Source organism: Eucyclogobius newberryi, unplaced genomic scaffold (assembly GCF_026437365.1).
Source record: "Eucyclogobius newberryi isolate DKJ021-1_F unplaced genomic scaffold, fEucNew1.0.hap1 SCAF_21, whole genome shotgun sequence".
Classification (NCBI taxonomy): domain Eukaryota; kingdom Metazoa; phylum Chordata; class Actinopteri; order Gobiiformes; family Gobiidae; genus Eucyclogobius; species Eucyclogobius newberryi.
In genome coordinates this window covers 20,428,794-20,441,815 of record NW_027315846.1, presented here as the reverse complement: position 1 = coordinate 20,441,815, position 13,022 = coordinate 20,428,794, and the positions used below count along the sequence as shown (strand labels likewise).

General features: G+C 41.8%; 3 protein-coding genes across 6 annotated transcripts; 1 reads left to right on the top strand and 2 right to left on the bottom strand.

Moving 5' to 3' along the window:
• Window positions 1-3,190: 3,190 nt before the first annotated feature.
• On the bottom strand, window positions 3,191-6,772 carry osr1 (odd-skipped related transcription factor 1). The gene is made up of 3 exons (XM_072457622.1): window positions 6,580-6,772; window positions 3,925-4,573; window positions 3,191-3,607 (listed from the first exon to the last, which is right to left on the bottom strand). Exons 2-3 carry the CDS (start codon window positions 4,560-4,562, stop codon window positions 3,475-3,477), a joined length of 771 nt encoding a protein of 256 aa, XP_072313723.1. The 5' UTR covers window positions 4,563-4,573; window positions 6,580-6,772; the 3' UTR covers window positions 3,191-3,474.
• Window positions 6,773-8,236: 1,464 nt separating this feature from the next.
• Window positions 8,237-10,535, bottom strand: alkbh1 (alkB homolog 1, histone H2A dioxygenase). Of its 4 annotated transcripts, none has more exons than XM_072458079.1 (6): window positions 10,369-10,535; window positions 10,001-10,109; window positions 9,503-9,665; window positions 9,176-9,281; window positions 8,908-9,101; window positions 8,237-8,745 (listed from the first exon to the last, which is right to left on the bottom strand). In XM_072458079.1, exons 1-6 carry the CDS (start codon window positions 10,501-10,503, stop codon window positions 8,394-8,396), a joined length of 1,059 nt encoding a protein of 352 aa, XP_072314180.1. In that variant the 5' UTR covers window positions 10,504-10,535; the 3' UTR covers window positions 8,237-8,393. The 4 variants fall into 4 exon arrangements, with proteins under 4 accessions (XP_072314180.1, XP_072314181.1, XP_072314182.1 ...); XM_072458080.1 differs by having other exon boundaries at window positions 9,176-9,266; XM_072458081.1 differs by having other exon boundaries at window positions 9,176-9,248; window positions 10,369-10,529.
• Window positions 10,536-10,745: 210 nt separating this feature from the next.
• Window positions 10,746-12,856, top strand: slirp (SRA stem-loop interacting RNA binding protein). Its single transcript, XM_072457728.1, has 4 exons — window positions 10,746-10,858; window positions 11,363-11,421; window positions 11,535-11,642; window positions 12,529-12,856. Exons 1-4 carry the CDS (start codon window positions 10,792-10,794, stop codon window positions 12,586-12,588), a joined length of 294 nt encoding a protein of 97 aa, XP_072313829.1. The 5' UTR covers window positions 10,746-10,791; the 3' UTR covers window positions 12,589-12,856.
• Window positions 12,857-13,022: the final 166 nt, after the last annotated feature.

Here is a 13,022-nt window from a genome sequence, read left to right as displayed (position 1 = left end):
AACTGTTACTTATTTGTACTTTGAGCTGGCGTTTCGGACCTCGGTCCTCTTAACTTCAGGTGTAAAATCATTATCATTAATTTTCCTCATTGATGGAGGCTTGTGTTTGCAGTGGAACATGAAAAGAGTTTAGCCGAGCCCTGACCGTGGCACTTTGGTCAGAGAGAGAGCGTTTGCTTTAGGGAGGTGAGGCTTATTAGAAACATCAGTCATATTTGTGTAAAGGAGAAAAATATGCATAATGTGACATGGGGAAAGTTCCATAAGGGAGATAAACACTTCTATGTTTATTTCTGTTCAGGTTTTGCTTAACTCTTCTATCTTAAGCCTCACTGTTTTCATTATTTTGATTAATTAATCAATTTAAGGTTATATGTTTTTATTATTATTATGAATTTGTAAAATGAAACTATTACTGACACTGACAGTTCATTGAAGAGCCATTGCAGTGTTTTAAATGTCTTGTTTTTGTGCTGTAAAAAAGTACATTTCCATTCCTCCTTGATAAACGTGTGAACAATGGCACTAAAGAGTTATCTGTTTTGTTTGTTTGTTTTTCAGTTTTCTCACGACTCTTCAATTACAATATTGATTTATTCACAGTTCCACATACATTTATCATGATGGGAAAGTCATTTTGGTTGCCAGATATTGTCTCCAAAACCAGTTTGCAGTAAATCTAAGAGGATTTTTGTGATTTGTTGTGTCTTCAGTGTACAACAGCTAACAGCATCTCAGGTTTGGCTGTCATTTGCCATTTCAAACCAGTAGCAGCAGCTTTATGGTGCATCATCACCCAATAATTCTCAATGTGGACGTGGACTAAGACAAAAGATGTTTAAATGCTGACTTAATACTGATCTCTATAAACATTTGGTCCCCCATATTCAAAGACAAAAAGATGCTTGACCTCCAGAGCTCCCCAGGCTCTCTGCAGGATTATCACATTTTCATCAGTATTCAGAATGTGAGCTCTTGCCTTCTGAAACAGCAGGCACAGGTCCTGCAGCTCTTTCACTTCTCTGCTTCCCGGAGTGTGGAAACAGGCAGCACTGGAAACTTGAACCCACTGTGAAAACGTGGAGGCTGCAGTGCTCTGCAGTGCTCTGCCTGGCTGGTGGTCAGGCAGTGGGCACACAGAGTGGTCTATGGACACAGGGTTAACTCAACCTACACAACACTCCATCACAGAGCTGTTGATGCTGACATGTGTCATGCCCTGCTCCATACACCAACACATCTAAAATGATATGTGTACATAGAGCAGAGCATGTAAAGAACATGTTACTTCCCAATGTTCATAATTAAACCTGCTTTATTTGAATAGTCGGTGGGGATCTCCCAGGCATGTGTTTTCACAGTGACTATGTTTGTGGAGCCAAATATTGGAAACTTTGATACCAAATCCCTGGGTGTATGTTAACTTTGGCAGAGGGCAGAGGATTCTGGGGATGCTTTTCCTGCTTGATTGTGCGCCTCACTGTCCACCACCCCCCACCTTCCCCCACCTTCCCCCGGCCCACGCAGCTCCCTGAAGGCCCTGCTCACTGTGAGGAGCAGAGCAGTACAGGGAAGACATTGTCAAGCATCTCAGGGTGAAAACCTATATCCACTGTCTGTAGCGTTTTCAGAGAAAACAAAGCAACGCAGGAGTTTGCAGAGGCATTTCTCCTCTTGCTGAACCCTGGCCCACCTCACAGGGCTGTCCCCAGGGGGGCGCCACTGCCCCGGTGCTATCAGAACAGCAGAACAGACCTTCTAGAGCTGCTTCAGTGCCTGGTCAAGGCAGTTCGTCTTTGAGCTGATCAAGTCTTGCATCAGGCCAGAGTGCACTTCATGCACTATAATTGAATCCCATTTGTCATGTGTAGTTGTGTGTTCAGGTGTACAGGTGTGTGCATACTTAGGACACGTTGAGCAAACAGCAGCCTGAGGACACAAGTCACAAGTCACAGTTGGACTTTTGAGGTGCATTGTTGTCTTTCATTATTTGACTTGGAAACATTTACAGAGACTTACTTATTACAGTGTTTTTCCATGAGGTTGGTCACACAAGACTCTGGTAGCTCCTTCTGCTCATGAGCTGTGATAACTTTATGTGAAGACACAACCCAATACTCTTCACCTAACAGGTGACACACTGGACACACTGGACACACTGGACACACTGACATTATAAAAGCTGGTTGTAGGAATGGAATTGCTTTTGTTTATGGCGAGCATCTGCACAGCGTTCCTGAACACTGGGCGTTATAGCAAGTGTTATGGCCCAAAGAACACAGTCAAAGCTCAGTTCAAGGCTGACTCTGAGCCTGCTCTGGCCAGGGGCTGTGCGGGCCCCTGATGTGGGCTCCAGCTCAGTAGCAGACAGTGGATGGCCGCAGCTTCACCTCTGCAGAGGGGAAACCATAAAGATGTCAGTGGTCCTCACTGACGTGCCGTAACCCCTTCATGCCCTCTGTCATGTGTCCCTCATGTGTCCGTAAGGCCTGCTTTATGACACTGCAGGGGACACATTCAGGCTGCAGAGCTCGGACACCTGTCCGACACTCACTGCATGTGTTTTCAATGGTGCCCATTGACTGGTCTGGAGTTGACACGAATCACAACCTCACAAGAGTTTGAACAGTGGTCTGTGGAAGGGCACTCCTGTCCCTGACTCAGGGACATGCTGACAGACTGATGTCTTCCCTCCGCTCTGTCTTTCCCTGGAACAGACTCACTATGTCCTGTTCCTGTGCCACACACCCTCACATAGGCTGCAAACCACCTCCACTAAACAAGAACAGTGTGTGACATAGACAAGTGTTATAAGGCAGGTAAAATCTCATGTTAATAATGTTGGTGGTCACTGGGGTCTTACAATGCAACGCTTCATTTCAACTGCAGTAGCAATGAACGAGTCCTAGTACGACATACTCTTGGACAGGCTTTAATGTCTCTCAGCAGAGCGCCTTCTCAGTAACTAACCAATGGTCATATAAGGCTGTGTAAGTTGAGATGACTATGCACTAAAGGTGTTTGACATTTAAAAAAAATTCAGGGGCACTACTCAATGTGTTTTTCTAGAACTGCCTTTTTCATTTGACCAGAATAAACTTTATTGCATTGTCAACATAGTTTGATTAAACCATTTTGCTTACTTGTTTGTCATATGCTGTACATGTTACAATCAAAACAGGACAGAACCTGCTGTAAAAACACTTTATTACAAAGGACTATATTCATTTTAGGAAATCCAGTGACAAATAAATCTACAATCAAGTCAAAGTGCAAAAAATAGATGATACATTTGGTATATTGATCTAAAGTTTACAGTGGAATGTGTTATATGTGAGAACTTTTGGTTATTTTACAGTTATGTATAAGAGCTAAGAAAAGTCTTTGGCTTATGCTGCCCTGATCTGGTCCCTCTGCAGCACGGCCTGGGTCGCGGTCCAATCCACGCTCCTGTGCTTCCCGTGGGCACCAGGCTCATTTGATCTTCGGCGGCCGCAGCTCTTTGACCTGGAGGTGTAAGGTTTTGTGCACAGCCAAAGTCCGCGACTGACAGAAGCCTTTTCCACACTCCAGACATTTGAAGGGCTTCTCTTTGGAGTGAATGTACCTGGAATAGGCCAGAGAAAAGGGTACAAACCGTCACTTTATGGGTGTAAGAAATAGTGCAGGATTTAAATCTTTCATATAGAAGATCAAATACAATGTATGTTGCTGCTATTTCAGTCATTTGAAAAAAATAATTCTATTGAACATGTGAAAAATCAGTTGTTCTACTTCTTTTATGTTTAAACAAGCATTTGATGTGCATGATCAGTGTGTACAATATAATAAAAGAACTCATTTATTGTCAGCATGGTTTTAGACTTTATGGGCAGCACCATGCTTTTCTGGAACACTACAGGAGAATATAAAGAGTGCACAAACCTATGGTCTCGAAGATGGTCCTGTCTCCTGAAGGCCTTGTGGCAGATGTCGCAGGTGTACGGCCTCTCGTCGGTGTGCGTGCGCTCGTGGATCAGCAGGTTGTAGGACTTGGTGAAATGGCGTCCACAGAATTTACAGACAAACTCCTTCTTGATCTTGGAGGGCATTCGGCCTTGACTGGACCTTCTCTCAGAGGGAGCGGGCACTTTGTCCTGGCACAGATAACCCGGGTGAGGGGGTTGCTGCTGCTGCTGCGACGAGGCGCTGTGGACACTGGTCACGCTCAGGTCCTCCGCCTTCAGACTGTCCTCCTCCGTAGCTGCCGCCGCCAGGTTAGCAAAGTCGAAACGCGGCTTGGTCTTGGAGCTGAGTTTGGGTCTGAGCAGCTGAGGGAAGAGGGGGAAGGAGGCCACGGAGGAGCAGTGTGCTGGAAACTTGGCCAGCGCTCGACGGGACAGGGGCAGAGGCGGGTACAGGGCCCAGTGCTGCAGGTGCACGGCGTGGAGCGCACTGAAGCCGTAGCTGTGGAGGTGCTCGGCCGGCAGCTGCAGCCCCGTGGAGCTGTGGAGCAAGGAGTATCCGCCCAGAGACAGGGATGGGTGGAGGGGCACCGGGGCAGCCACATTCTTACTGCCCATGGCTTTGGCACCTGGAGACAGACAGTATTGGAATATTAGATTGTGCTGCTGAATGAGCTACAAACTATGATAGGAAATGGAGAAATACTGTAACTGGGCAGTTTACAATCTCAACACTGTCCCGCTCACATTCACTCATCAGAGGCAATATAGATGCATCGTCACTAACAAACACATGTAGAACCCATGAGCTTGCAACACACCAGAGGTGGAGAAATACAAAAACAAAATTATATCCATTTTTATTTAGGAATGCAAAATTAGAAACTACAAATGTATACTTATATCTAATTACATTTTTGGTTATCGTAAGTAAAAGTACAAAAATAGTAAAAGTGTAAGCAGCACATTCAAACAAATCTGCTTATGTAAACATTTTGAAGTATCTGTTTAAAAATATATTTGAAAAAAGAGTAAGAGCATTTCACACACATTTTGGCAACTGTTAAAGCTTTAAATGTGGTGATTTTGATAAAGAATTGTGTCGATTTCTGGTCAACAAAGGTCAATTCAAATTACCGTAATTTCTTAATTTATCTGGTGAATTTTAGTGAATTTTAAGTTAAGTACTTTTTCTTTTCAGTTCAGTTAAGAAATGTAGTGAAGTACAAGGTATAGATACCTGCTCTCAAATGCGGTGAAGTAAAAGTAAAAAGTATCCACAGTAAAAATGAATTAAACAGAGAAGAGATTGTGTAAAGCTTTTCAAACCTTTAACACAAAGTGAGTGACAGCGGTGGAGCCAAGGAAAACGAATAATTGTTAATGGACAGTTTTATGGTTAGAAGTGTACACAATCCTTCATACATCGAAGTAGGTTCCACAGCAAAAGAAAATGTAACTCCGTCAACTGGAACAAGTAGCTTCTTCCTTGGATGAAATGTATTCACTCTTAAAACATTTGTCTAGTTGACAAAATTCAAAACATCTAATTTAATTTGCTGTTTAATGATTGGATACTTTCCATACACATTTTACTCTCACTATGTGTATAATTGTACATACATGTAAATATGTATAATTGAACAGATCTTCTTTTTATAGTACAAAACCAAATAGAATATGTATGTCTTAAAAAAGCAGTTATGACTGAAATTACAAAAGTCATGGTTTGGCTGTTTTAACACTAAAATTGCATTTATTTCATCATAACATTGTCTCAGTATAATGGGAAAGCATGTGTCTCTCCATTGCACGGCCTCACAGGTGAGAAAAGCCTGTGGGACAGTTCAAAGAAGGAGTGACTGCTGTGTGTTTTGATAAAGATGGCAGTGATTTAATTAGACAGTGTCAGTGTGGAGCGGCTGGATGGGTGTTCCTGCTCGTGGACGTGCCTGGGGCTGCTGCTCTACTGTGACACTATTGACGCAGAAATACCTGAGAGCTGTTCAATCTGGTTTGATTAGGAGTACAGTAGGAATAGACAATAAAGGAGCTTTGTTTTGGTGGCCGCTGACACACAGTAGCTCATACCTCAGGTATTTCACACAGTCTCACTGCAGAAAGGATTATGTGTGAGTGAAGTGACATGAGAGACGTGTGTTTCATGTAATTTTGTCCAATTTTGGCTTTTGTTTCAAAATACATGCCAGGGAGAAGAGATACATTTTACACTTAATGTGCTGGGGGGAAAATATAAAGCTTAAGTGTAGCTCATGTAACAATATTATAGGCATAAATGGGAAATAAAAAACTTTAATTCATGGTTAATTTCATAAATTAAGTTTAGATATTTTTAATGCAGTGTCCAGCACCATGTGAATTGTAAAACTGATCATTCAGTCCAAAAGTTGCACTTTACAAAGCAGTGTTATGGAGATATGTCATGTAAAATACTCAAAAATGCAGTCCATGAAAAAAGCCTATTTTTCATTATTAAAGATAGGTCTTCCAATAGAGTTTCATCCTTAATAATATAAAACACTAAATATAGGCTTACAAAGACTCCTGGGAATACATGCTCTGTCTTCACTAGATGTTTATAATGATGTGACAGCCTAAAAGAAGCAGATCTTACCGTGAGTGTGAGGAGGAGATGCTGCTGCTGCTGCGGCTGTTGTTGTTAATGATGCCGCCACATGTTGCGTGTTTCCTCTGGCCCTTTTGGAACAATGGATGTGTTGAACACTCACCTTTTCATTACAACTTAGCGTTGGTGGTGCTTTTTATTGAGACATGCACGGCGCGTCATTGGGCCGTCCCACAAACACCGGGGCCTTTGCTCTGACATTAGATCCTCCCCGCTCCATTTGAGCGCTGCCGTTTCACAATCACCGCGCGCCGCGGCCGCGCACACGGAGGCCCGGGAGACTGAGGGGCCACACACCCTAAATACAACACCCCCGGAGGCCTACATGACACAGTTTATAAAGAGGTTTACGCACAGCAAACCCAACCTGCACCACCTACACTGTTTATAAGGAGTTTGACACACGCGAGTTCTCGTTTGTAAAATTAACCAAAGCTTACTTAATCCCTTTTCAAAAAGTGATGATGATTAGCTACAGATACATATTTTCCATTACAAACAGTGTGACAAACTTTGCAGAAGGTCAAGGATTAGAGCGCGTGCCTCCTCCTGTCTAATGCGCCACCTAGTGGACAGTCTGGTGTGTCGTGACCAAGAATGAGCGCAACCAAAACGTCCAAACAAAATTCAAACCAAGCAAAAAGAGTGTTCTCAGTAAGAGTCCTCACAGAGAGCCCTCAGAGAGGTCATGTGAGGCGCACAGACAGGTGCAGCACCAGTCTAATTACAAAGGCCTTTATGAGTGCATCTGTTTCCAGGTTTGGAGGTGGTTATGTCTTTTATTGGGCAGCAGCAAGAGGAGTGGGGGCCGTGCAGCAGTATAAAACTACACCTTTTACAAGGACTGGCAAGCAAATGAACTCAGATTCTCATCTAATCTCAAACAAATTGGATGAATCAGAGTGGTGGGAGGTGAAACATTGGCAGACGAGCCGTTCTAGTTTACATCCACCTGATGTTGATAAAGTCTCTTCTGCTAAACAAAGGCTTTGACTTTAACCAGAGTGTGTGGTGAGATGAAGGCTACAGGCAAAGGATCGGATCATCACCAAACTGGAGTTCAACCGTGTCATGTCAGACCATCTCAGAGGGCAGCTGTGCATTCATGAGTTTAATGGTATAAAGCTTGTACTCATCACAATCAATCTGCGTTAAAACATTTCTCTGCTCATGTTAGGATAAGGTTCATACCAACCACAGGTTTAGGGCAACAGAATGAACCCTTCTATTAGAACAGTGACGGTACTGATGATGACTACGGTTGTCAGAGGAAAAAACAAAACACAAAAACAAGCCCAGACACTAATTGATTTCAAAACTAGTATCAAAAAGATCAAGAATCAAAGATATTTATATGAGCTGGTATTAATACTGATCTTTCTTGATTTATAACAAGATAACACTGCAATCAAACAATAATAAAACGATTATGTGTCAAAAAGTACTTTATATCCAATTATCCAAAAAAAAAGTGTTTGCATTGTTGTAAAACTAAAATTGATATTGAGCCTTTTCTATAGTATAAAGATCCAGTTTCAGTTTCATGTACAGCCATTTTTATGGTGACATTTTTTATTTACATTCACTGGCACCTGGAGATGGAAGCATTCATTTAAATTCATGGCTGAAGGGAGATCCACAGAAACACAGTCCCATCCATTCTTTAATAATAAATAAATATTGCACACATGAATGGTAAATCGCATTAAAGTACATCCTCCACTTAAAGGTCTTTGTCCAGGGCGATATAAAACCAAACGCCACTTATTTTTGTCAGTCCTGAAGTGGACGTTTTGCCATGGTCAGCTGTGTGGAAAGTTCTGCTCCGCCCCCAGCACCTGTCTGACCGTCACATTGATCCTGGAGCTCTGGATGTACCCGAGACACACAGTCCAGTCCCGCTCCGACACCGGCTCCAGCACCGAGCTCTTCTCTGTGGGGGTGTTCTGGTTCTGCTGGTTAGGTGGGCTGGGGGGGTTCTGGAGCTCAGAGGTGAGGAGGCCCGGAGGAGAGGGCACGATCCTGGGTACAGCATGGTACAGGAGGCGGCTCTGTCCAGACATCACCATCACGTCACCGCTGTGCATGAACATGGCTGTGGGGGGGTCCTGACGCTGCTTACCTCCGAGAAGAAAGACAGCTGACTGCCCAAAGCTGCCAGGGAAGTGTGAAGAAAACGTTAAAAGACCAAAATGAAAAGGCGCAACACAAACATAAATATAAACATGCAGCATTTAAACTGTCACACAAAACATACATGGTTACGGCCTTATGCAACGTGAAAGTATGAGGTCAAACTCTTTGAATTCTACTGACCAGAACGACAGGAGAGGGCGGCTGTGGTCCAGCTCGGACTCGTCCACGTGGATGCCCAGAGAGGAGTCGCTCCTGTAGTAGTTGAGGATTCCTGCCTGGGGCCTGAAGTCACTGAAGCCACACCCCAAAGTGATTTGCTGCGACAGCGACTGAAGATCAGCAGGAAAAGGGGTGTAATTGTCTGCAGAGTACAGCTGGGAAGCACAAGATGACAAACACATTTGAAAAGGATAATAACCTTGTTCAAAATGTTTTAGCCTGCTCCTACCTTGGTGTCCCAGTTGTAGTGATAGCCTAGGGTGACCCAGCGCAGTCGCTCCAGCAGACTCTTCTCATGGCGTCTGGGTGCAGACGGTGAACTGCAGGTCAACACACTTCAGGTTATTTGTGAACAAATTATAAGTTTAAAAAAAATTTACTTTTTGAAAATATTTGACAAAGCAGCTAAGAAAGCTTGCGTATTATGGAATTGTTGGGAATTGTATTTGGGAGAATAAAGATACTTGAAATAAAGCCCAACCATTTTTGCCTCACTAGAATCAAACTTCTCACGTACTGTATGTATGAACGATTGAAAATTAGAGCGCATTCTGACCTGAGGCTGTGCACGCTGCGCTCCCATATGTCCTTTGTGTCACAGGGAGACATGTGCATGTCCAGGTTACACACATTAGGCTTCTGTGGGTATGTCTTCAGGCACTGTCGGATCCAGAAGGGCTGGGAGCCTCTCTGAAAGGGGTTTGAGATAAAGATGAATCCTGTTCAACAAAAACACACAGAAACCTTCAGACCCAACTACTCCATTGGGATTCATATCCTAATCTTGTGTTTTTTTTAATATTCCTTTACAATTAAATACATTTGTCGGTGCAAATTCAAGGCAAGGCAAAGCAAGTTTATTTGTAGAGCACATTTCATACACAATGCAATTCAAAGTGCTTCACACAACAGGAAAAATGCATTAAAATCACAAAGAAATTACAGAAATCACAAAACAGATTAAGAAATAAATTAAATTCAATGTACAATTTGTGCAGTGGACCTGCCTAAACCAGAATAAGTAGACCATAATAGATCCATCCAGAAGACTCACCAGGGAATCCCTGAAGGCCAAAAGCTCTCCAGTCCCGGACCGGTCTGAGCCCCACACTGGAGGCCGCTGCATCAGACACTGCTCTGGGGCTGAGTTGGATCGGATCCACCTATAAATACACACAAAACAGGACCAACAGTCTTTCAGTTTACATTTATTCAAACCTACAATGCTTACTCTTTCTGCATATCTCACATACAACCCGGTGATGATCGTAACGTAACTACTTTCATGTATTGCTTGAGTTTGTGTTCAGGACTGTACACATGCCATGTCTAACTGAAAGCCTATATGAATATGTGCACATGGAGAGAATACTGCGCACTGACAGCACTATTTTGTTGATAAATCACTATGTCCCTTTGTACCTTGCCAGTGCAAACTTTCCCGGAAAAGTCGATCACATCACTGAAGTCTGGCGGGGGTTTTCTGCGCTTATAAAACTTAAAAAGTTGCTTGAATGCATCTTCTCCACTTTCCATAACAGCCGCCATCTTGGACATGTTCTTCTTCTCTGTGTGGTGCGGAAGGTGCAGTGCTGCCACCCACCGGCTGCATGAGGACATACATACAAGTGAATATGAAAGAAAAAAGAACTACGAATTGAAACAGACTTAACACTAACACATTCAAACAAATACATGGGCACAACAATTAATATGAATTTCTACCATGGATCTATTATATTATCGGATTTCTACAGACGTGCACATGTGTAATCCCAACAGTAGACGACAAAGGGCGGACAATGTCCTTCCTGCGCGCGCACCTTCTCACGTGGTGCAGGGAAGATGGCTGCGTCCTCAAAGAAAGTGTTCGAGGTGTTCGTGTCCAAAGTTCCTTGGACTGTAGCCACCAGTAAGTCCTTCACACCTCTTTTTTACTTAATCTGTGCCTCTGTTCTCTGTAAATACTCAGGCTACGGGAGGTCGAGGGACGCAGGGAGAACCATGTTATGTTACCCACAGTGCACTGACCTTCAGACACCTCGATGACCATCATTCATGCTTTCATAATAACTTAATCTTTTTTAGCTTACTTTACTTTCACAGTGTCTATTTTTTCGTGGTGCTTTTAGTGTGTTGCAATTTCTGTGCATTGTGCAATGTGTTTTTAACTGCAAATGCACATGACCTAAACGTGTCAAAGTCAGTAAAAACGTTGCATTGAAGGGTGACAGCTGCTTGATGGTTATCAGTGGAAATGGTGATCTAAACTAAAGCACAGGATTTGGATTATTTTTGCAGGTTAATGTTTTGTTAATGTACAAAGTAGTGATCATAAAGACATTGCTTGTTTTTGTGCTTGTATCGTTTATTACCAATAATATGTTAGAATTAATGAAACACTTTTTCTTTTCAGAGGAAGTGAGGGAATATTTCAGCCAATTTGGACAAGTCAAGAAATGCCTGCTGCCATTTGTGAGTTTGAATCCTTTGTAACTGCATACATTTACCACTGTTCAACTTAATTGTTTTGTTGTTGTTCTGATTCATTAATGTACCTTTCTTTCTTGTTTCTTTCTTTGTGTCAGGACAAAGAGACGGGTTTCCACAAAGGCTTCTGCTGGGTTGGGTTTGGTTCAGAGGAGGGACTGAACAATGCTCTACACAAAGAGCCTCATGTCATTGAGGGAACCAAGGTAACACCTCCCTCTGTGTCTGCTGATGTACATTATTTATGGCCACTGCAAAAAACAAAATATCCTTATTGAAAAATGTTGTACCTGTAGTTTAGATCTTAACAACCTTGTTATGGTTAGAAACAAATCTTAACTTTAGAGCTAAAACTTTTAAACATATCCTGTAATATAATTATTGAAATGTTAAGTTTTTCGTCATGTAAAGTTTTCCTATAGACATAAAGCAGTCCATGTTTAAAAATTATGTCTGAGAATTGCATATATTTCAGACATATAAAAAAAAACATTTTTAAAGCGGGTATTGGATATCTTTTGTAGTATTTAAGAAACCTAGATTTAACTGAAAATTGTTTGGAGTTCAATAATTATATTATTAACTAATCCTTACAGTACATTCACTGGGAGCTTGGTGTTTGTAGATGCTACTTTAAAGGCTGCTCTTTATGGCCTAATAGGAGAAAACACAAAACACACAAGTTATTACTTTAAATAATAAAAGTTTCAGATTTGACAATGCAGTTTTTTCCACATGAAGGCTCTTCTGTTGGGTGATGAAATTTACCGAAAAAAGAGTTTTGTCTGTAGTGTCTCTCCTTAAAGGGACTATAATGCAGAATTGACTTAGCATTACAGAACTGTACCTGCAGAAGTGTTCTGTTCTAGCGTGCCACAAGTTCTATCAGTTCTGATAAAAATACCAAAAACTCTTAACAATATTTAAGAACACCAGGCATTTATTTATTTGTTCATGCTACAGGGACAGTGTACATTCATACCATAACTATAAATGTACCAAAACAAATTTCTGTATTTTTTTTATTTATGTTTGATATTTAGCTAAAATGATTTAAGTTTGAAGTTTATTTTTTAAACTTTTTTCCCTTAGCTCCAGGTGCAGAAGAACAAACGGACATTTGTACTAAGGTCAAACAAGGACGAGGACTGAAGATGAACTACCCTGGGATATACCTTTTTTTTTTTTTACAGAAGTGTAATAATTATTTATGCCTTTTTGGATAAAAAACATATTATTGTTTCAAATGTATGGTTTGTTTTGTGTATAATACTTTTAGTAACCTTACAATTCACAATGCAATACAACGCTCCTATTTCTGATGAGTAATGTCAGAAATATCATTTCATACATCTTCAATGTTTAGTCGATGTCTGAATAGTCAACACTCATGTACCGAAATAAATTGAATTCTCCATCAGTGTGTTACCTTCTCTTTGGGAGCTGCTCCCTGTGTGCGTGATGTACTGCAGAGGCCAAGGTGACCGGAGAGCAACTAGAATTAGTTATGAGTTTTTCCATACAGTTTCCATATTCTATTAGTCTTTCATGTTTTCTTAATGTTGACCATCTTCTGGGCGGCAATG